The 23,754-nt window shown below is 55.9% G+C and overlaps 1 protein-coding gene across 3 annotated transcripts in view; it reads left to right on the top strand.

The window, feature by feature from the left end:
* The first annotated feature begins 2,345 nt into the window (after positions 1-2,345).
* The window catches only part of BLACAT1 (BLACAT1 overlapping LEMD1 locus), a 35,513-nt gene continuing 14,104 nt past the window's right edge, over positions 2,346-23,754 (top strand). Inside the window, exon 1 of one of the 3 annotated variants that reach the window (XM_049833194.1) lies at positions 2,346-2,426. Coding sequence is in view for 1 of the 3 variants with exons in the window: in XM_049833191.1 (XP_049689148.1) it covers positions 20,322-20,338 (17 nt within the window). In the remaining 2 variants the exon portion in view is untranslated. Of the gene's footprint in view, positions 2,427-11,117; positions 12,652-20,253; positions 20,339-23,754 lie in introns of those variants that run through there. The other 2 variants (XM_049833195.1, XM_049833191.1) reach the window with 2 other exon arrangements.

Genomic DNA, 23,754 nt, shown 5'->3' on the forward strand with positions numbered 1-23,754 from the left:
GCTGGTTATTGCACAGGATCAGGGTGACACATCCGCAGTTTTCTTCTGGGCCATAACCGTTACACTTTACATTAAATGTTTTTAAGAGAAACAATCCTTCTCTTGCAATTCTCAGGCGACATCTCCTTTCTCCCATAAACAGCCTCTCCTCCTGCTGCCCGCTAGTGGGGGGATTTTGGAAAAACACTTAAAAACCTGGCAGCGCTTCCCCCCCCCCCCCCGCATGCTGCTACAGGAACCAGGTGGGCCTTTGTAAGAGCACTGTGGTTTAGGGCAGCTGTATCTCTCTGAAATATCCCCAAGGATGGATAACTATCCCTCATGTCTGCCCCCTGTGGAGGCGAGAAAGTCCTACAGAAATCCAACTCAAAACGTGTATTTTAGAGGATGTAACCACTCTTTTAGAAGGAGTTTTCTCGACATTAACTATAGCTGAGCTGCAACTCCCGTGTAGCTTGCAAGGCTGTAAAACTCCTGCAGCTAGGAATGCATCGCTCGACTGCGCCTGTCCAGCAGCAAACTCAGTATAACCATATTACCGATCACATGAGTATCAGATTTCTTGCCCTCCACTGCAATTTTGCAGGAACTCACCATACTGGTCATCCAAGTGCTGTGCTAATGTGATCTGCCCCTTACGAGCAAGGTCTTTAACTCCAGGAGGGAGTATCCCGGATCCAGAGGTGCTGCCATAATCTTCATCCTGTGCATCAAAGAGAGAAGCCCTGAGTTCCCACAGAGCTCTTGCAACCTTGCGGTCTGCTGAAGAACAAAACAAATAGAAGGATTTCCCCGATGCATCTGCTGTCCTAATGATCCCCTCTTTGCCTGAACAAAGGTGGATGATGATTCAGTGTTTGCCAGGCATGAGCGAGACTCAGCTTTGTTTTGTAACGGCAGCAGCGTAAAGCGATTACGTTTTTAGTAGTTTTTGCTTTTGTTCAAAAACAAAGTCCATGAAGATGGCAAATCCATTTGCCATGCTCCTTATGTGCAAAATGCGACGGGATTGTTCCTCCTAATGCCAGCGAGAGGACCGGCGTGCCGTGGCGATGCTGCAGTGAGATGGCAGAGCTGGATTAGAGGTGGGAAGCGTGGGCACGTCCTCACCGAGGCAGCGGCTGCTTCTCCACAATCGTTCACTGACCACAACCCACCGGGCGAGGGGCTCCCTGCTCTCTGTGCTGCCTCTGCACCGAGGACCACACGCAGGAGCCGTAGGGCCTTGCTGATGCGAGATGGAGTTCAAGCAGCGACATTCCTTCTGTCACAGCCAACGCTGCCCATATTAGAAACCTTTCAGCAGAAGAGACAACCAGGCTGCTCGTCGCCCATTTGTGTTCAAACACACATTTGTGCTGATCTGCGAGCACAGATCCAAGTTGTTGGAAATGGTGTCTGTTACCCAAGAGACACAGCGCAGCTCCCTGTTTGTCAAAGGGGTGGACTAATTTCTCATGTTATTAAGGACCTCAAATTTTGCAAGAAAAGTGGCTGGGGTCGCAGGGGAAGCTTTCCCAGCAGGACCCGAGTGAAACTCAGCGACTCCACCTGTGTTTGCAGAGAGCCTGAGAGAGCAGCTCTGCAGAAAAGCTGGATTCTCACGTTGCCGCTGATTTAAACGTTCAGCTATTTCACTTGGCAAGATCGATCCTGCGCTGGGCTGACATGTAACAGGTAGGCAGGGTTTGAAAAAAGGATTCTAGCCGGGCTCCTCTTCCCAGCAACAGATCTCACCTGCCACAACGTGGGAAGAGGCAGCTTTAAAGGCAGGACACCGATCTCGCTGTCCTGGCCAGGGCTCAAATGAAGAGCTCCCCGTTAATGAGAAGGAAGTAGGGTGCGGTGGAATCGGGAAGCGCTTTGTTCAGCCCATACGGACAGTTGGCACGTAAGGATCTACCCGGGGTTAATCAAAGGCCTGCTAAAGCGCGATTGAGAAACCTGCCAGTCGCCATACGAACCGCCGTCCCGAGGAAATTAAAAATCACGCGCCATATGCCGCGCGGCACGGGGAGGGAGCGGGGAGTCTCGAGCAGCGTTTGCATCTGCCCGGGGCAGGTGCGACGGGCGCTGCCGCGGGGTGCGGGGGGGTTCATAACCCGGCAAGGACTCCCCTCCTTCCCCCCGCTTTCCCGGCACCGAGCGGGGAAGGACAGCGATGGGGAAATAAGGGGAACCGAGGGGAAGGATGACACATGTTCAGCCCAACCCAGTGGCAGAGCAGCCGGAGAGGCAGAGCCAATAGCTGCTTTTCATGCTTAGTGAGTCCATCCACCTCCACCCCCCCTCGAGTCCTTAAGTTGCGGCTTTTAACTACCTCGGTGTTCAAAGAAAATATGATGCTCAGCGTGAACAGAAGGAAGAGCCTGCTGACAGGTAGACAGCATGGACGCTGATCCCGGCAGGGCCGGCTGCTGAGAGAGGTACGTGCCTTCCAAGGCAGGGATCCGAAAGCAATCACATTTGGGATGCAAACTCAGAGCAGACTTTAATTTTCCAGCAGGGGGAATATGGAAATCTGGCTCCCTCAAAATGATTCATCCCCCCTTCCCACCACCGCCACCTCCCCTCCCCTGCGTCCTCTCCCCATCCCTCCCAGCACAAACCACTTTGCTGCAGTCTCTCCATCTGGGTGCCTTAATGTCGGGTGTCTTAGCGTTCCCACGTGTGCCGAAGTCGGGAGCGGAGGCTAAGCAAGCGAGACCCGGGGAGAGCAGCGGGTGGTACCCGCCGGGTTGATGGGCTCTGGACCCGGGGCACTGGCAGGTTGGCTTGTGCCAGACGCCGAGCAGGGATCCCGGCGGGTAAGAATCATCCTTGGGGAGCCAGGCACTGCCCTGCTCAGCACGCGGGAGGCTGGGGATGCAACCAGGGGCTCACCCAAACGGGTGCCTTGCTCCCGACAAGCGTCGGGTGCCCAGTGCTCCCAGTGGGGTGGAGGGAAGGGGAGGGAGGGGAGGCAGTGAAGCAGGGACGTTAGCAGAGTTAGGCTTCCCTCTCCCGGGGCTTCATGTGCAAAAAGGACCCTGAGCCAGCACTGTGCTCTTCTCACTTAAGGCCCCTGCCCTGAGCAGGCACTGGTTTGGGGTGAGGGGAAGAAGAGAGGCCTGACTGAAGGACGCCTCTTCGATGCGCTATTGCTGGTCGTGCAAGCCAGGGCTGTTGTTTGCTACGTCGGGGGAGACCCTCTCCTTTTGGCTGGGAGGGTGTCCGACCTATTGGCTATTGCAGCTGAAGGGTCCCCGAGAAATGTCTGGGTGGCACCTCTCTGGGGGGGCAGAGGGAGCTGGAGGTGACACTGATGTGGCAAAATCCCTTGTGTGGCGGGAGAAGAAAGCGACTTCTCTCCCATTGCCGTGTGGGAGGTGTTCGGGACTTGCTGCCCCCTGGGATTTCTGTGCAATTTGCTCTCAGGTTTATAAACACAGAGCTGTTTTCTCAGGCACGTCGAGGAGAATTAAAACGGGGCAAATTGTGGGGATCCCCCAGCCAGGGCTAGCAGGATCTGCCTGACTCCTGGGTAGCTTGGAAGAACTTTTGTGGTCTTAAGAAAAGAGCAGCCGGTGCGTGTGTTTGCTGAACTCAGCTTTGGTCTGCCCCATCCCGGGGAGAGGCACGGGGCAGGGTGCTGAGTCCAGGGCTGCTCTCAACCAGTGGTCCTATTTTCCTTTTCCACCCTCCCTGGTGCCGGAGCTGGTTCGTGTTCCTATGCCAGTATAAATATTGTCTAACAAACCCTTTCTGGAGATGATGCCGTCAGGTGGCGCTTGGGAATAGGCAGCATCGCTGTGGGAGTCCGGAGAGCAAACACTTGTTGCTGCGAGCTGCAGATTGCACCGGGCACGGGGAAACGTGGCACCCAGAGCCACTGGCCACCCAAACCCACGCCTCCGGCTCCACCGGCGCAGAAAAGGAGAAAAAACTTTCTGCTGGCGCTGGGAGTGATGTGCAGAGCGGTTGTGGCTGTGGAGAAGGGAAGATAAGCGTGAAAAGCTTTTTCTCGCAGCTCTGGCACTGAAAAGCGTGATTTTAATTATAGACTATTTCTTCAGATTTAGCCTTGTCTGGCATGTGACTTCAGCCCTGTAACCTCCCTGGCAGGCTTCGCTTGTGCGAGTGGCTCCACGCATGCAGTGTGACACAGGTCTCTGAAGGAGACTGCCCAAGGTAAAAGTTTCCGTGCGGTCCAGAGAGCTTTTGTACACTTCGGAATGCTTTTATGGTCAGCCAGATGCATGCGGCGCAGAGCAGAACGTACATCTTTGGTCTCCATAAACCTGCTGCCCGGTTCAAAACCTGCAGCTGGGCCAGCCCGAACCATCCCAAAGGCCAGAGCAGAGCTGGGCTTGGGCAACCACCCATCCCAGGGCACGTAGCAAAGTTCACCAGGAGGGTCCGCACATAAGAAGGTCCCATGCAAAGCTCCCCAGGCCAGGACCGGCTGTGGGAGCACGCAGCCTCCCACGGCGCTGCCTGGACTTACCAGCTCCATCCCATGTGCCACCTCCCCGCACCACGGGAGAGAATCGTCCCCGGTGCTTGGGGACGGCATCAGGCAGAGGCAGCTGGGTGGCAGCCAGGACCGAAGCAGCTGGCCACCTTCCAGTCTGGCTATCTCCGTACGGGGCTGCTCTCCACTGCTAGGGACAGTGAGGTTTTGCCACCCACCCAGGGCAGACACAGCCCAGAGCTCAGCCCAGCCCTCCTAACCTCAAGGATAACCCTCCCGTTGACTTCAGAGACAAGGCACGCTTGAGAGGACAAAGAGAAGCATTGTAACCGATAATGCTTAGGGACATTATTAGGTACATAAGTTGTTTTCCAAGATCCCAAATGCAATAGCATTTTTGCAGCCTAGCTTAAGCGTACAGAGAACAGACAGAAGCCGAGGAAGAAAAGAGCTGCTCAGACTAAAGTAAGAGCATCCACATGAGGGTTTGCATCCAGTTTCACTAAACTAGATCCACTAAAACTTCCACTTGGAGACAAAAAAATCACAGGCGCGATCCCAGCTCAGCGGCTAGATGAGACAGCGGGGACCTGGGCGCAAGAGCCTTGCCTGCCACGACCGAGCCGTGCAGCAGCTGAACCAGCACCTTTTGGTGCCTTCAGTGCGGTGCAAACCACGGGGCAAGGCTGTCTTGCTTAGGCAGGGCCAGTTCTCGTGGCTCTCCCACCTCTCCGACGTGCCAGGCAGCTCATCCCATGGGCACGAGCAGGCCGGCGGCATCGCCTGGGCTCCCTGCGGAGCGCGATGTTACCAACTGCAGCCCCGATTCCAGCGCAAGGGAGCACGTCCCCTGTTAATCAGCATTTAATTAAAGGACATGCTGACATTTGGAAATCAGAAACAACTCTCCTGTGTGGGCTGCCTCTCTCTGCTGCTCGCCTCTTCTCTGAATCACTCCCTGACATTTTGCCAGATTAGGATGTGACTCTCTCTCTCCCTCCTTCCTTATAAAAATAAATTGAAAAGGAGATGCAAAGCCACCGCTGCTCCTGAGGGAGAGGATGTAGGGGATGGGGTTTCACCAGGGAAAAACTCCCATTATTACTGGTGCTACAGTGGTGTCCTACAAAGACCCTGCCTGCAGGGCAGGTTTTTGTGTGGTAGGTGCCGCAGGGATGCTGAGGCAGGGGCTACTCACCGTGTTGGCACGGGGCAACTGGTTCTCCCTCTCCAAAACCACACAGAGAGCCGTGCAGGCATCTCGGGTCCCCACCCCAGCCCCAGGTGATGTGCCTGAAGGATCAAAAGCAGACGGTGTTGTGAACGGTCTGCAGGGAAACAGGGAGTCCCTGCAGCGGCTCGCCCGGTGGGAGCAGGTTGGACCCCTGGGGACCCATGGGTGGGGTGGGACGGAAAGCCAAGGCCGGGGGGACGTTCAGCATCGCTCCTCAAAGCGGGAGCGACCGAACCCAGGCTGAGGGCAGGACCGCTGTGCCCTGGCGTGTCTGCACGGGGAAAGGCAGGAGACCCCCCCCCCCACTCTGCAGCCAGGCGTGGGGGACCCCTCTCCCCACGTACGGACCCACCTGCTGCCCCCCACAGACCCCCGCACCCCATGTGCAACCCTTGTGCAACCCCCCCCAGTGCCTCCTGCGTGCACCCCACGTGTACCCCCCTCCCACGCCACCCCCCACCATGAAGGGTGGGGGAGCGGGGCAGGGGCAGTGCTGTCCCCCCAGCCTGGGGTCCCTTCCCCACCCCCAGCTCTGGGGGTGGGGGGGCAATCCCTCACCCATCCCTCGCCCCTTGCATTACACGAGGCATAGCAGAGCAGCATCCCGCCTGCGCCGAGGTGCCCCCCGCCTCCCGCACCTTCTGCTGCTCTTGAAACGGGGCCAGCGATTCTGTTTATCTGTTAGCCCATGCCAGAGCTGGTAAAATGCAAACAGCAGTGAGGGATGGGGGAGGAGGAGGGGTAGTGGGGGGGAACCCTCACCGTTCGCTTCCCCTTGGCTGCTCATTTCAACCTTCTTTCAAGCAGAAATTACTCACATTAATCAAGAGTGAGAATGTGTTTGCAGCCCTGCAGATTTGGCAGCACGGAATCAAATTCCATCAGTAGCAGCAGGAGGACGGGAGCCTGTATCTCTGCTGTGCACAGCCTAATAGAGCCATTGCCAGAGGAAATTGGATCTGAGAGCTCCCCTAAATTAATCTACCCTTTAAAAAAATGCCAGGGGATCTACATGACAAATGAGCGTTCGCAACGGAAACCGATGCAAACATCCAGCACATCAGATCAGGATGGATCTGCCCCTCGGCCAACCTCTGCACAGGAAGAGGCACACGAACAACCCCAATGAGTACGGGGTCCCCGCAGCCAGGGCACACGGCGGGGGGAGAAGCCCCGACGGGCAATTCGGGCCATGAGAGCTGCTGGGACAGGGGAGAGGTGCAAAGCAATCGCTGCTGCTCAGCAATAAACCCTTCTTCTCCTCTCCTCCTCCCAGCAGGCAGGAGAGGTGCCGGAGGCGCAGAAGCCGCCCGCATCCTATGCCGGCACACGGAGCCGTGGCTGTGCCGTGGAGGCAACGAGGAGCATCTCCCTCCGGAGAAGGCCAGCGAGGAGGGAGCACGGGGCCGTGGGGCAGCACTGCCGGGCCAGCTCCTGCCACCGTCACGCCGCGGCAGCGGGGCCGAGTGGGGCAGGTGGAGGCTCCCGGGGTTCTGGCTCAGGAGCGCCATGGAGCTGGGACGCAGGTGCCACGGCTCGCTCCGCTTTAATAGAGCTGCTGCTGCTCCAAGGTGATTGCTACTTTATTGGCTTATTTTTAGCCGCGCAGCCGGGTTGAGAGTAAGATGGATGGGTCTTGTCTTGGGTGAGACTTTTGCTTGCAGAAGGAGCCCAGGCACGGGGCGGGAGCGACTGCTTTGAAAGCTGCCTTGAAAACAGCCGCAGCGAAGCTCCCCGGTGCAGGGCAAGGAGCTCACCGGACCCCCGCTCCTGCTCCGGGAATGGTCTGTAGGGTGGGCACGGATGAGGCCATGCCTGGTATGAGGCCGGTATGAGTCGGTGCAAGCTGCCTGGTGCTGGGCAGTTACCTCCAACGAGGGACCCCCACTACAGTTAGCTTGCAGCATCCCCCAGTAAAATCCGAAGACCCATGTGGCAGTCAGGGTCTCGTCTGCCCTGAGGGTCTCCCATCCCAGCGGTCTGTCTTCTCGCCGGTGTTTCTCGGGAGCAATCAGACAGCGGGAATGGTGCTGAGCCCCGGCTCTAGGTGCAGCCAGGACCTTCTCCAGGGAAGGGCTGATCCCTGAAGCCAGTCCAGGCAGCGCCGATCGGGTTAACCCCTCTGCACCGCACGCTGCCTCGCTCTCCAACAGCTCTGCTCGCGCAGGCATGTCCCCTGCATCCCTCCGTCATTTTTCAACCATGGACAATTGAAAGCCTTAGCATCTTTGCTCTGCTCTTAGCAGCACCCCATGATTGAATCTTGACCTTTATTTCCTAGGTTTATTAACTCCTTGCCCCTGTACGTGTGGACTGAGCAGGGCCAGGCAGCGATGAGACAAGGAGCATTTCCAGCGCTGCCTCGGGACTGCTGGGAGTTTGCACCAGGGAAAAGCAACGCACGGCTGGGCTGGGTGCGAGGGCTGGGTGCGTTGGGCACAAGGGCAGATGCTGAGCGCTTTGGCCAGGCTGGCCCAAATTGCTTTGAGGAGCTGAGCAATGTTCATAGCACAACCCTTTGCTTCCTTCTGCTCTAGAGGAGCATCCCTGCGGAGGGAAGTGCCTTGCCCTGTGCACGGGCTCTAGGACACTGTATGTGAGTTATGTTTGCAATCTGAGTGGGGTTGTGTGATTGCAACGGGGCAAATAAGGCTTTCCTGGTGACTTTTGCTCCCTGAATAGATGCACTTCTGTGGGGTTTTGTTGCAGGAGGTTTGTTCAGTTGTCTACAGAAAATCGGCAGCCGGGCGTCAGGATATTACGGCAAGGGGAAAACGAAATGCCTGGGTAGCCAGATAAGAGTGTGAACTCGTTTAAAAAATCATCGAGCATGTGTGGACAGTGTGTGGCAAAAACTGGGCGTCTCTCCCCACCCCTAGTACCATGGGGACCCAGGGAGCAGTGCCCGAGTGTGCCAGCACTGGTGTGCCGGCGTGCCCCGGTGCCCGCCCTGGCTGCGCGGCTGCCTGCCGGCGTGGCAGGAGCTGCGGCCAGCGAGGCCACAGGGAATATTGATTAGTTTTACAGTGTAGCCTGACAGAGCCTATTCTTGTGATGTAATGAAGACGGATGATCCTGTCCCCTCGCTGCTGTGCTTTGGGGAAGGGGAAAATTATTCGCCGTATCCTGGAGGGATGCTCCGCGGTCCTCCATGCCTCTCTCCTGTACTTCATCTGGTTTTCATCTCTCTCGCTGTCTTTTTCTTCTTTCCATCCTTAGGGCTCTCTGCCCACCCTTGTCCCAGCACCCTACTGTCTCACCCCACCACAGGGATCTGGTGCTCAGGCTGGGAGGCAGCTGAACCTGATCCAGACCATCAGGGATGCAGACCGCACTGCTGGGACGAGCTGGGAGAGGACTTGTTGCAGATCTTGGCTGCTTGGTGGAAAGCTCACCACAGCCAGAGTCATGATCCAGCCTTACGCCACAGCTCACCTCTCCCTCCTCCTCCCCCTTGGTTCCCTGTCTCTTGTTCCTCACCCTCTGCTTTTTCTTCCCCCCCAAATGCCCAACTGCACTTGCGTCTCCTCCTCAGGGCTGCAGCCCCCAGCATCCCGGCCTCCAGCCCAGTTTGCTGCAAACGCGTCCCACCTCCGACACGGGGGAGACCTCCGCAGACCCGCCCCGCTGGGAAACCCTGTGTGTGAGCCGAAAGCCTTATCCCAGGACCTGTCAAATATCAATTAATTGCAGCTCTATGAGGTTGATGAGCTCCTTTCACAGCCTGATCAGAGCAGTTTGGAAACCACAGGCAGTGCTTTTTCCTCCACTGACCGGTGGTTGTGAATCCGTCTTTACGGTAACACCAGGCTCAAGCATTCACATGCCAGAAAGCAGTTACGTACAGTCATAAAAATGATTTAAAATTGGTCAGGGTTTTAAAAGAAAAAAAAAAAGAAAGCTCATACTTTATCAGGTCTTTATTTCTCTTCTAGCTTTTACCCTTTAGGATTCATGTTTTCAGGCTTTTCTCAGCAAACAACACAGTTGGAAATGCTAAAGCGTTTTTATATAAGAGCTGAGAATCCTCCAGAATCACAGGGCTGCGGGATGAAAAAAAAAAAACCAACTGCTGTAATGCACGAGATACAATCTCCAGAGCTGCCAGCACCCTCTGCAAAGTAACCATCTCTACTACATCTTCGGAAACCTAACGAGTCTCATTGCTCTCTTCCATCAGGTCCAAACCCCATCGCTGGTCAGAAGGCATCCTCTGGTCTGACCTGATGTGGGGGGGAAGCCCAGCAGCTCCCACACTTCCAGCTGAGCTCCAGCCTAGGAAAAACCCCAGTGCTGGAGCAAAGAGCCCCAGCGATAATTGCAGCCTCTGTTTTAAAACTTTGAGCCTGTTAAGGCTGGTTTGGGGTGGGATCTCTGGCTTTCCCATCAATGCCCCATGCACCACCAAGCCAAGTTCTTTGAGGTGATAAATAAGTTCTTGTAAAACCAAGGGTGAAATCGTCCCGTAGCAAACACGTGGCACCTTTCCAGCCTCATGAGTCCCCGTGGATATTCACGGCAGAGTGACTACTGTTTTTCTCAGCTGAGGGAACTAATTTCATAAGTAGTGCAAGTCCACTTTGAGCAGAGAGCTGGCCGCGGTGTTAGGGAGGAGACGAAACCACAGTGCCCCATAATTTTGAAGAAAATACATCTAAAAATAAGGCACACCAGATACCTGCCTGGCTGTTACTGGATGCAAACACGCTACAAACACAACGATGAAGCTTTTTGCGGTCTGCAGTCCTTTCGCCGGCGCTTCACGAGCCCGCTTTTGAGATGACTTTTGGGAAAGAGCTTTGGAGGGCTGACAGGGAGCAAACCCCAGGCAGTGAGGAGCACATCCCGCATTTCGCAGTCACCTTTTTCTCCTGCTCCCAGCTCACGACTCCAGCCTACCATCTGGCAAAGTTGCGTACCACGGGCAAAGCGAACATCGCTGCTTATGGCAGGCCAGGCTGACAGTTCCTGTGAGATCAACCCCGCGAGCATCATTTCTTGGTGATAGCTTGCTCACAAAGGAAAGAAATGGAAGCAAATCTTAGATGACACATTTATTTTTGTCATCTATTTATTAGCTCAGAGCAAAAGTCCTGCTGCGCTGCATTATGGGGATTATGCAAATGAGGGACATCAAGACAATTAAAAAAAAGCCCAAGTGAGCACAATGTCAGAGCCGAGCAGATGCTGAGAGACGGTGCAGCCCTCCCCGACTGCTCCTGGCCTGCCGCAGCCCGGCGGCACGGCTGGACCGCCTGCTCGGGCAGCCCCGTGCCCAGATCCGACGTGTCTCCCCGTCCGGATGCTCCTGCTCCTCCTCCGGCTTGTGCGGACAACCCAGCCGAGCAGGTCGTTAGGCCCATCAGTTAATGAGCTGCCCGACACATCCCCTCCCGGGGGCCTTCGTCTGCTGCCCCTTCCCTGTTCAGGGGAAGGATGCGCGGGGTGGACCCTGCTGCATCCTCATCCCATCGCAGGCGCTCGCTGCTCTCATCTACACCAATTTAGCCAAAATCGATGGATTGATAGACGAATCCTGGGCAGAATTTGGATTTACGGGGTCACCGAGGGGACTACCCACAGGGCAGAGAGCAGAGAGCATCCTTATACCCCGCAAGGGACCTCCCGGCTCCCCACGGGAGATCAGCCCAACGCCCCGCGTCCCGACACGAGGGGACCCGGCGCAGGGTGAGGTAATGCCGTGCTCATGTTTGGTCAGGCGCTGCCACGGGAGGAGGATCTGGTTCGCTCCACGGGTCTGAAGCCTGGCTAAATCCCCACTGAATCACCCGTTGTTACACTGACAGCTCAGGATTTATGAGAGCTAACGTGGATGGATAGCAACGAGCAAGGGGGAAAAAAAAAAAAAAAGGTCCAAAATCCGACTTGTCTCTGCTTCTGCAAACCCCAGAGGACTCGGGATGTGTGTTTGGGGATTTAATCCTGTCTGAACCCCTCTATTTTGAGACGGAGTTGGAGGGAGAGCTTAAGGCAGCTGAAGTGCATGTCGATAGCTGCATCCAAGCACAGCTAGCTCCTGCCCCGGCAGCTCCTGGAAGTGGAAAAATGCTGTTTCCTAAAAGCCTATGGAAGAGCACAGGCAGGCTGGCGCTCGGAGACACGGAAAGATGCAGGGAACAGCCAGGGAAACACGCTTCCATCCTCACTCCGCTAATTACACTCATTAGGGAAGGAATACTGCCTCCGATTTCAAGCTATACCAGCTATTTTTAATTTCCCTGCCTGCTGAAAGCGCACACCGGAGCACTCGGGTGGTGGTTTGTTTTTTTTTCTGGAAAAGGGTATTTCTCCTCCCAGGTCAGAGGCTCTTTTGTGTCTGCCTGGCTGGGAGACGAGGCCGAAGACAAAGCCGAAAGGGAGAAAACAGGAGAGAGGCGAGATGGAGAAAGCCGGCATCCCTGCCCCGGGTGGGGGGCACGCGGAGGAGGGGGGGGGGGGACCGTGCCCCCCGTGGGTACCGGGCATCCGCGGTGGGCTCTGCGGGGAATGGGAAGCTGTCGTCGGAGCGGAGCAGCGGGGATGCAGACGTGCGGGCGGCTCGGCGACCCAATGGGGAGAGCGTGAGAGATGGGAGATAATTTATGCACTAACCTCAGATTGGGGTTGCGGGCGGCCGTCCCCAGCCGGCGTGGGAGGGAGGCCTCTTCCCATCGCCCCTTCCACCCGCCTCCTCCCGCCCCGCAACCACACACAGCCACACAATCCCCTTACAATTAGGAAGACACCTATTCAGCACCGCTCTGGCATCGCTGGGCTTTTGTTCCTTCTCTTCTCTGCTGGCAAAGCTCTTCTTCTCCTCCGCACGGCTGTGTGCAGCGCTCGGCGGTTTGTGAAGTTGCTTTTCATAATCACCACCAAAGAATTGCGGTCCCGCTGAAGTCCCGCGATTGAGGCGGCGGGGAGGAGAGAGGAGGGGGAAAAAAAAAAAAAAAGGAGGAAAAAAGTAAGACAGCATTTTTCTCTTTCTTTCTTTGTTTGAAGTCTTGCCTGGAGGAGTTGTGTGTGTGACAAGAGCGAGGCAGTGAATAGGAGCGGGTGCACAGGCAGCGTACGATGGGCATTTGTAATGAGCACATGCAAACCACACACGCAGACACCTGCATCCATCAGCTCCTGGGTGCGGGCATTACCTGTACAGCTCCCCCCGGGGACTTCAACTCCGGGGGCAATGTCTGCGTATGAGCATCCCAAAGCAATTCGAGTCCTTTATCTCTGTTGTGTGTGTTGAAAATGTGTTTATGTACGTGTATGTGAATACATATATATTTACCGCTGTTCGCGCTGTGTTGTAGCTAATGTGTGGCATTTGCTTGTGGTGGTTATATTCTTGTGGCTGTGTCTGTGATGAGCTGCAAGAAATTAAATTCTCTTTGTTTTAGGTGAGAATAATCACCAACTGGTCAAAATTAATCACTATATGAATGTTTGTGAAGATGTATGTGTCTCTATTCACGTGTATTCACATTACTTACGTTGACACACAATTACATGCAACACATGTTAGCGTACTTATCAGCTAAATTACACGTGAGCTCTTTAACTGTTGGATTTCAGTATGAAGTGTGCACTTATATGAGTGTTCCTGTATATGAATATATGTTTGTGTGCATACATGATAAGTTTTTTGTCTTACTCAAGTACCACACATGTGAAGTGGGGGTCTTTTTGTAGGACTGGGTATGTGTGTGTGTGCAAACACTTTCGCATTGTTTGTAACGTGTATAAAATCTGTGCATTGGCCCCCGATCGCGGGCAAAGAGAAACTCTGCCTGGTGCAGAAGTGTATTTTTCTTTCTGATGAGTGTGAACTGAAGGGCGAAGAGCAGATTTGTTAGTGCTTGTGCCTTGCCGAATATCACTGAATCTTGTAAGAAAACAGCATGAAGTGCCGGTGTGGTCGGAAGAGCTGGGCGTGCTGGTGGAACTGCATTTGAGCAATCCTTCCTCCGGCTGCAAACTTGCAGCTCCAACACCAGTGCTGGTATTCGGCACAGCGGAGAGGGAGGCTCTCCGGGTTCTCTCCGATGAGGTAATCCGAAAGAAAGATAAGGGAAGTGGTGCATGTATTAACCTGAACGGTGATGTCAGCAAGGGAAAAGGAAATTAATTACTTTGAGATAGGAATTGCCTTGATTGCGGTGTCATTTGATTCCTGCTGTTATTTCAGACGTGCTGGGATACTGAAACCAAAGGGACTCCGGCGATGGGGTCCTGAGGGCTGGCAGGGTCTGGGGAGACCAAACAGTTCCCAATGGCTTGTGCAGTGATTTGGATACCGGTGTACAGAGACTCTGTGTGCGTGCGTGCGTGTGTGTGTGCAAGTGCCTGGGTGCACTCGTGTGTCTGGACTGCGATAGCCTGTTAAGGCGAATAATAATTTTTCTCTGCTGGAAGCTTCAGCAACAGTGAGGAGAGGGGAAGGAGAGGGGAAGGAGGCAAAGCCCCCCAATCCCCACTTTGAGGAGCGGGCTGGGGGTGCCCGGGGGGACCCAAGGGATGTCCCCTCCTGGTTTTTGCAGGTGTCTGTGTGTCCCCAGGGAGCGGTGGCAGACCTTCAGCAGCAGGGCTGGGTGGAACCAGGGCTGGGATTGCTCCAGGCAGAGGGAACAGACTCGGGTACGGGCTTGGGGCACATTCACACTGCGCTTATGGGTCTCCCCGTGAGGTTCGTTTTCCCTCCAGGTGTGGCTGTCCCTCGGGAGGGAGCAATGGGACCCAGGTGCCCTGTCCAGCAGGGTGAGCAATGGAGAAAAGGTTTCCAAAGTGGGAAAGAGACACTTTCTCCACCAGAATTTCTCCTCATGCTAATAGGTGTCACCTTACGTCACGAGTTCCCAACGACTTGTCAGCAGAACACGACAAATCACTGGTAACAGTGAACAACAGGGCCAGCAGCAGACGAAACACAAATATCTCACATCTGCATCGCCTTGGACCTGACACAGACGATGCATCCACGATGCTTCCCAACCCCTGCCACTCAAGCCGTGCAAACCTGCCTCTAGGCACGGATGCCCCTGTTCCCTCTCCAGGGGCTAATCCATGTGCTGTCTCTTATTCCAGCCCCACGTTTCCCACTCGCAGGGCGCACTGCCCTTGCACGCTGCCTGTTGCACCGAGCTGCCGACGACGGCAGAGGACAGACAGCCCGTGAGCCGGGGTCAGCCCGCACTCGGCTTTCAGGAGATCTTCCCTCCGGGGCTGCCAGCTCAGCCCGACCACAGCAGAGACCCCGTAAAGCCCAAAGCAAGAGCAAGCTTGACCTCTCGGTGCCCAGACACGGTCCACCAAACCCCAGGAAAGCGTGAATAGCTGCGTGAGGCTTAACCACCCTTCTGCCTTGCACACGCACAGGTGCACAATGGCAGCTCCCACGTGGGTAGACCATCAACCCGTCCCGTTTTGATCCCAGTCACCCCAGCTCTGGCTAATCCTCTCTAGCCAGCAATGGGGACGATCAATGGGGGCATGCTGGGAGGGTCCCCCCAGCCCCACAGCTCTGCCAGCATCCCTGCCTTCATCTGCCACCTCTCCTTGCCCCACCACCCTCACTCGTGCATCCAGAGGGGAATCCCCAGTGGGAAGCACGCCGGTGTCCCACGTTGCAGCCAGACAGGGTTGCACAGGACAACCTGGATGGGAATATCTGCCAGGAATCCTCCGTCGCATGTGCAGGTTAAGTCAGGGATGCTCTGGGGGGTCAGTGCGGCTGCTGGACAAGTGCAGGGATCGCAGCGTGGGGCAGCGGTGTTTGTAAAGGAGGTTGCAATTTCTCTTGTTTGTGCCAGTGCAAATCCCCCTGCCAGCGAGGAAAAGGAGCCTCGGTGGATATGGGTGGTTAAACCCTCTTCAAATATGGTGCAAAGCCGTGGTGTAAATTCCAGCAGAGCGCTGGCGGGTGTCTCTGCTCCTGCTCCAGGAGGGAGCCGGGTCTGTGGCTTTAAAGGAGCTGTTTGAGGTGGTGCCTGTGATGGTGAAGCCACGTACAAAGGGGGTTTGGGGTCTGGTCTGCGAGGGGAGGAGAAGGGCACCTGAGCGGGTCTGCTTCCCCCAGCACCGCCCGTCGTTAGTGGATTCAGGCCCCATTTACGATGATGGGAGATGGGTTGATCTCTTTGCTTCCCAAGGTTTGTGCCCAGGGTGATGTCCCTGAAGTCACTGGCGTCACCTGAGGCAGGTTTGAGCCCAGGGAAGTGTCTCCCCAGGGGAGTCAAAGGGGCCACGCTGGTGCAGAGGTGATGGTTATCCTGCCTTCACTTTCTACCTTTGGACGAAGCGCCCCTGTACCCCTACGGGACTCTTTCCTCGCCTTCCCCCTCTAATTCCTCCGTCTCTTTGTTCCCTCTGCTCTAGTCGCTCCCGATCACTGAACCGTCCCCTTCAGCCCGCCACTTTCCCTCTCCCTCCATCACCAAGCCCAAGTTACGGGAGATCCGAGGGGATCGGCGCTCGCCCTCCTCGCACGCTTCTGAGCGAGGGACCAGCCCCTGCCCCGCACGGGACGGCCGGGGCTGCAGCCCCCACCTCAGCGAGACCATCGCTCACCGGCCCTGCGCGCTCCCCCGGCAAATCCAGACAAATTCCCCCCTGGCTACTGCAGCGTCTCCTGCCTCGCAGCCCAGACTTAATTACAGCTGGGGCTGCGGGAGCTGAAATATCTGTGACCAGGAATGTGCTAAAAGGCCCGGGAGGATCTTGTTAGCGAGTGACTTACCTGGATTCCTGAGCTGCATTTGCCCTCTCTTAATGGGCTGCGTGGCAAATTGATGGCTAGTTTGCAGGAACAGATCTGGGTCATTATCTTGTCCCTTCCCTCTCTGCCTCTCTCATCCGTCTGCCTTGGAAAAAAAGCCGGAGGAAACAGCAATGCTCCAAAGTGTGCAGCGGGACTGAGCAGAGGCAGAGCGGAGGGGTTTGGGGTTCGGCAGGATCATATGGGCTGTGACCCGGCACACACGAGTAATGGTTTTGGGGTCCCATGGCCAGACGTGCCCCTCCAAGGGCAGCTCGGTTCAGGTGCAGGGTCTCTGCTGAGGACTGATTCGTTGGTTTGCGGAGCACGGCAGCACCGAGGGGTCAAACCAAAATGAATTAATTCTGAATTTTTTTCAGCAAGCTGAGCAACAAAATCATGTAGGGTTGGAAAATGTTTTGTTTCACCCAGAGAAAAAACTTTCATTACATTTCCAGCCACCTAAAATAGTATTTTTGGTCAGAACAAAGGTGAGCTGGAAGTGGCAACCTTTTCCAAATGGGAAAGTGGGAAGGAAAGGTTGCAACTTCTCAGAGCTGTTTTTGTACCCAAATCCAACTGGTACAAACTAACTGGATTTGCAAAATATTCCTCCTGGCTCAAACTTGCCTGTTCCAGTGAGAACATTTCTGCTTGCTAAAGCAACCTCAGGCACCCAGGCAAAAGCCAGTCCTGCGGGAGCCCGGTGCAGGGCTGAGCTGTGCCGGGGCAGCCGGAGCCCAATTCTGCACGCGCCGACCCTCTCGGCACCTCGCCAGCCCCAGTTTCCCTATACACATCCCTGAGTTAGGGAAAGCCAGACCCTGGAGCACTGGTGCCTGCTGGGAGGGGAAAACACATCTCATGGGCTGCTGGGATGTCGGGAGACGCCGCATGAGCAATGTCTGCTGTTCTGGAGAGGGGTGGGCTGAGCATCCCCTATGGGCATAAATCAAAGTGGAAAAGTAGCCAGAAAATGAAAGGATTTCTTTTCGCTCCTTAAAACAACTCAGACCAGTTTTATGCTGTATTCTGCGTTTTGGAAGGAGCGTGTGACCGCGTGCGCACCTGCAAAATTGGGACTATTTTGGCCCTTCCTGAGCCTGTGGATTTTCAGTGGCTGCCAGCGCATCCCGTGAAGGGAGCCTGGGCTCCGTCTGCTCGCTCCCGAATGCAATGCTGCAGCACTCGCAGCCGAGCGGCAGCTGCTGTGCCCAGGCTGCGATTGCTGTTGTTGCTGCAAACATGGATTTGTTGAACACATCTCTCCGGCATGTCTTGATACGGTGTTGTAGACAGCGTGGTCTCATCGTCAGATGCCTGCTTTGGGGAGCGGCAGGGAAGCAGATCCGTGTTGCTTTCCTGAGCTCACCATTAAGGATGCACTGTGTGATCCGGGGTGTCGCTCAGCATACCTGGATTCCCTTTTTATTGCCTGTAAGAGTTGGGGGATTTATATAGCGTTCTGGAAAGATTTGGGTTATATCTGTTTTGTTAAAGTAGCTATCAATACAAAATCAGGTGATGAGAAAGCTGATTAAAATCCATAAATAACCCCAGTATTACCCTACCCATGGGACGTACAAGTGACAGACAGCGTGCACCTTTGGCTGTACAAGGCACAGATACAACAAATGCTTTTGAGCCTCCTCTTCCCAAAGTAGATGTTTCCATAAAGCCAAAAAGTCCAACCATAACGACTTGGAGGACAAGGTAATGCATGCTGAAGGCTGGGAAATGACATTGTTACAATGACAAATATTCTCCGAATACCCAATTGATGATCCTGGGCGCCTTATAAATGTGATTAGTAGATCTAATCTTGCTGTGCTGGAGCCAGTTGTCAAGACAGCTTGAAAATGGATCGTTGCCCAACTCTGACTTCAACTGCTCCCCAAGTTCTAATTGTTGGTGTTTCAAAACTAAACAAGAGTTGGGTCCCTCATGCCCTACCCTGGGGCACGAGCCAACCCTCAGCTGGGCAGAGAGGCGCCGGGGAGGGGGGAACTGCAGACGATCGCCTAAAAGAAAGGCTGATTGCACCTTCTTGGGATGTAACTAGTATGGATCTCTGTGGAAAACAAAATCCTTTAGGTGTACCCAGCTTGGTCAGTCTCCGTTCTTGAGTATCTATCCATCTGTCCATCCATCTGTCCATCCATCCTTTCTGTTTCAGTTGTCGGGTATGTATTATTTCTCTCCATCTTGCCGCAGGGATGGAGGCAGCCCCGGAGAGGTTCTCTGAAGGTCTCAGCTCTCCCTGCACCTGAGACGCAGGCAGGGAGCTGGGGAAGGAGGGGATGAGCCCTGGGAGAAGGCGAAGCAGCGCTGAGAGCCCTTGGCTCCGGGGAGGCTTCCTCTTGTGCTGTAATTTTGGGTACTCTCACTTTGGGTACTGTCATGCGGGCACCCCAGGGGTCTGCCTGCTCCAAAGGCGATGCCCACACGTGGATGCTCCTGGGAGCTGCCAGGCGCAGGGTTTTCTCCAAACCGGCTAGAAAGACAGGAGAATAAGATTTCCAAAAGCACTCAAGTGCTTTTGGGTAGCTGGGATGGTTTCCAGCCAGGTTGTCACAGCATCCCAGTGCCCCCCTGGGATTGGTGAAACCAGGCTAAGCCCCCAGTGCCCCTGGCTCCCTGAGGAGCGAGGCAGGTAGCTTGCTGAAGGCAGCAAAGCACTTTTTTAAAGCACCGCTTTAAGTATCGTCAGTCCCTAAGGTGCATTTGATGCTTTTACCTAGGATTTTCTGGGGGATCCCAGTGGGGACGTGGTTTCGGACCAAGCTGGTGCTGCTCAAGCTTTTGCATTTTTGGGGCACCCTGGCTGGGGCGAAGGCTGTGGGGACGTCATGAGAGAGTCCCCAGGCTCCCACCCGCCTTCCCCACCGCCCAACCTGCCCAAACGGCCCCCAGCTCCTGCAAACCAGCGCCTGGGACGAACAGCACGGGGGAGGCTTTGAGCGTATCCAAGATACAGCGGATTTGGGCACCCTGTCAAATGTTCTCATTGTCTGACCCTTGTCCAGACGCCAGTAAAACCCTTTGGGAAATTCCCCCTCCACCCAGCACACCGGCTTTAATTACAGAAGAGGAATGCGAGGCGCAGAGCCCTGCTCCTCCCGCCTCTATGCTCGGCTGAGCACTGGGCGCCCGCACGTATCCCCCAAAGTTTGGGGTCTGGGAGGGTGACGGGGTCGGGGGACGGACTGGGGAGGCAGTGGGGCCGTAGGGAAGGCCAGCAGCGGAGGCGGGTGCCGGGTGCCCCTACCCGGTGCCGGCAGGACGTTTTCCAAACCCGGGGTGACGAGCGGGGGCTTGTCCCCCCCGTCCCACTCTGGCAGCAGTACCCGAGCAGCAGGACATGAGTAATATACATCCCACTGGGGGAGTTAGATCAAAGGCAGTGAAGTAGATACAAGAGGTTTCTGCTTCACAGACCAGAGAGGCTGCAGTTCAATAGCGCCTTTGTTACTGGCTCTCCGGAGCCAGGGATGGAGAAATACCTGACCCCCCGCTCCCTCCCTCTGCTCCCGGCCCCTTGGAGCACAACCATTTCAAGTATGCGACCGTGCAGCGAGGCTCGGCGGGGACGTGGGGACGGGGCGCTGGGGATGGCAGCGGGAGCAGCCGGCAAGGGAGGGGTCGAGGCTTCAAAAATGAGACACCCCCCACCCCGTAGCCGGCTGGGACTCGGAGGCGATGGAGGGCGACCACCCCGGGAAGCGCTGGGCACCCGCTTCCCCGAGCATCCCTGCGATGCCAGGGTTTTGCCGGCGGGGACCAGGGGCGGCGCAGGGAGGAGAGGATGGTGCGGGCGATGCCACGGCGGCTGCCATCCCAAGGCCCGTGCCCGCTGGCACGGTGCCCTTCCCGCGGAGAGGATGCCGCGCTGCCAAAGGTGAGGTCAGCCGCGCTCGGCCGGCGGCTCCGGGCTGTCCTCGCGTCCCTGCGGTGTGTGGCGTGGGGCTGGTGGTTCTCGGATGGGCATGTGTCCTCATGTTCCAATGCTGGGGAGAGCAGCCTGGCACTGGAGCTGCGTGCAACCACCTTGGGATGGCGTTGGGTACCAAAGCGGAGCCACAGGGCCATATCCCAAAGAGCCGTTAAGTCCGGTTTGGCAGATTTACCCTTCGAATGTGCAATGCGCAATGAAATTAAGGCTGTTTGGGTCAGGGGGGTGGATTGGTGCCGGAGCCAAGGAGCAGACACCCACGCGGGGCTCCTGGCGCCCACGCAGCACCCACGGGCACGCGCCGGGGTATTTGCCGGCAGACCTCTCCAGCGCAATGCCTGCACCCAAGGGCGTAACGTTGGGGCCAAAGGATGCTCCTGCAGAGGTCGGGGTGTCAGGCTGCCTGGGCGTGCACCGGGGCCGGGAAGGGAGCACGACTGTGTCAGAAGGTGGGGGCACATGGTGGCCTGTTTTTTTACTTGCTGTTCATATATGGGAGTTAAAAGAGGAAAGACCTTGGGAAAACGCCAGTTCAGAGCTACCCGTGTGCTTCAGAAGTTTGGTTTGTAGGTCAAAGTCATGTTCACTGCTATTATGAACCACAGGGTGCAAAATCCTTCCTACTTCCAAACCTGGTTGCTGTATAGTTTTAAAACCACTGAATTTCCCAAGGATTCTTGCTAGGGCAACGAGAAAGGGAGTTTCCTAGACTCAAGAGCAGAGCTGACCTCATCAGCTCCTGGCAATTAGCAGTCGCTGTTGCTGAACACGCCGGCGTCCTGGCAGGGCAAGGGAAAAAAGGCAGAGGCCAGCGCTTTCCCAGGGACAACCTGGGCAGTTTCGGTGCCACCGGAGGAGCTCCCCCAGGTGTGGGGAGGTGCAGAGGCTTTTGCTAAAGAATAAGGTCTGTGTCTGGCTCTCAGAGGAGCTGCTGGAGGAGCTGCTCCCCGTGAAAGGCGTCACCTTGTCCTGAGATGCCTTTTTTGTGGGTACAGAGACGGAGGCTCCCCCAAAAAGGCATCAGGGGAAGGCAGCAGCGGGGGAAGTGAGCGGGAGGCGGGTTTGCAGCCAGACCTTTCCTTAGCCCTTTGTCTCAGCCGACAAAGGCGGGTCTGTCGGATGCACCTCTCGCCGCCGAGCATCCGCCGCCTCTGCAGCCAGGTGAGCTGCGGGGGCAGCGGGGCCAAGGGAAGGTTTTCGGTTCCCGGTTCTGCCGCTGAGCCACTCGGTGACTGTGGGCAGGTCCCTCGGTGGCCCGAAGGGTCAGATTTTCAAAACAGCTACAGGACAGCGTACAGCCATAGCCCAAGGCGAGCGCTTTCCCCCCTTGCTTGCAAAAGGGATTTACCCTACGGGGTGCTGGGCTGCTGCAAGGGAAGCAACTGCCAAACAGCGAGGTGGTCCCCTATGGAAAGGGACACTTGATCTACTGGCGTAAACTTGTGCTGCTCCGTTTGCAACCAGAGCGACTATCTGGTTTATAACTCAAGGTTTATTGGGTTCCTTAAAAGCGGCACAAGAAGATGTGATGGGGAATACCAAGGTGCAGCTGTGGCCAGGACACTGGGAGAGTGAAAATAAACCATTTCATTGCCTGCTCCTTGGGCGTGCTGCCATTGATTCAGGCTATGGCATGTTGTCTTTTAAGCATCACTTCTGCTGCGAGACACGGTTGTCCCTGCAACCGCAGTTCATTACGGCGTTCGGAGCAGAAAAGGCAGGGGGTGCCGGGTCCTCCTCCCGGGGTCAGGCCACCGCGCTGGCAGGTTACCGCGGAGGGGACAGGCACGGCAGGTTTGGCTCTCTCCTTCCCGACCCGAGGGTAACCCAGGAGAAACCACCCTGCGGTGCCGTGGTGCTGAGGGGTGCTTTGGGTGGCAGGTTCCCCTATTTTTGGGGTCCCCGTGCAGGGAGGGAGTGGGTTGTGCTCCCAGCTGGGCGCAGGGAGGGAGGACAACTTTAGACAGAAGGGTTACTTTTTTTTTTTTTACCCCTCCTTTCCCTTCTTCCTTTTCTTTCCCCAAAGACTGCTGGCTTATCCTGGGTAAGCCCTCTGCTGTGGTCTATGGCTTTTTATTCCTATGTGATTGCTTTTCCTAACTCATGTAGGGCGAAAAGCCATGGGCTACACAGAGGAGGGACTCCACCTTCCAGGCACCTCTGCAAACCGCACGGACTCCTGATCCCTTTTTAATCACCCATATTTATTTGGTAACAAATAACAAGTGAAAGGGGGCATTGAAGCCTTGCAGGGCCTTAGAGGTTTAGCAAGACGGATGGGGCAGGGGGTGGCGAGCGGAGGGAGAGACAAAGGGGGACGGCGATGGCGGGGGGCACGGCCTTTCAGGCGCCGTCGTCCCCATTCAGAGCTGAAAGGGCGCTCGGCGGCGCCGGGTGCCGGCGAAGGGGGCTGCGAGGGCGGCGGGAGCGGCTTTTCTTTGGCAGCGAGCTTTTCTCACACGGTTCAAAGCATCCCCACCTGCAGCCCCACAGAACAAAAGCGTCAGGCGGAGACCAAGGGCATTTCCAAGGGTCTGCGGCCGTTGCCTTAACCCGGCACTGAAACGGCTGCCAGGTGATGGCAGGAGCCCTTTCTGCTGTTGTCGGCTCCCCCCGGGGCAGGGGGCTGAGAAAAAACGTGGGCACCTCCAGCCCTGTCTCCCCACCACACTGTGCCCCTTCCAGAGCCTGGAACCAGCCAGTTTGCATCGGGCAGGATCCGTCCCATCAGCGCCCGCAAGGCCACGGCCAGCCCGGTGCCACGAGGATGTCGGAGGGGAGGCGGTGGCCGGGAGCATGTGAGGAGGACAGGTTTAATTATACAGCGGGACTTGGCGAAGTTGCACTTTTTAAGTGTGCAAAGGCAATGTCTGCGGGCGTAGCGGAGCTGGGCTGGATGGGGTGGGAGAGAAGGGTGCTGCTGCTGACCCCACCACTACAGATCCCGCAGTCCCCACCACCGCGGAGCCCGTCACCCAAACGCCATCGGCACCCGACCAACGGTGGGGGGTTACAAACCGCCCTCGCCAAGCAGGAAGCGAGCAGTTTCTCTATTCTTTTTTTTTTTTTTTTTTCTTCACTTCCTGAGCTTTGAGTCATTAGGTGTCAGGCTTTCAAGTTTATTTCACCAGCCTGGAATGCATCTTTAAAAATAATAGTCATTGAAAAAAATGAAAGCTGAGATTCAGCTGTAATCCCATGACTCAAGGAGGTGTGGAAGGAAGAAAATCATGAAATCCCATGAGTTCCAACAATGAAAGCATGAGAGCTGGCAAGACTGTGGCACATAAATCATCAAAACTAAACACCATCAGTCAAAATGAAAGGAATTAAGCCAATCTCACCAGGCTGTTTTAATTATT

This window comes from Accipiter gentilis, chromosome 29 (assembly GCF_929443795.1).
Source record: "Accipiter gentilis chromosome 29, bAccGen1.1, whole genome shotgun sequence".
Classification (NCBI taxonomy): domain Eukaryota; kingdom Metazoa; phylum Chordata; class Aves; order Accipitriformes; family Accipitridae; genus Astur; species Astur gentilis.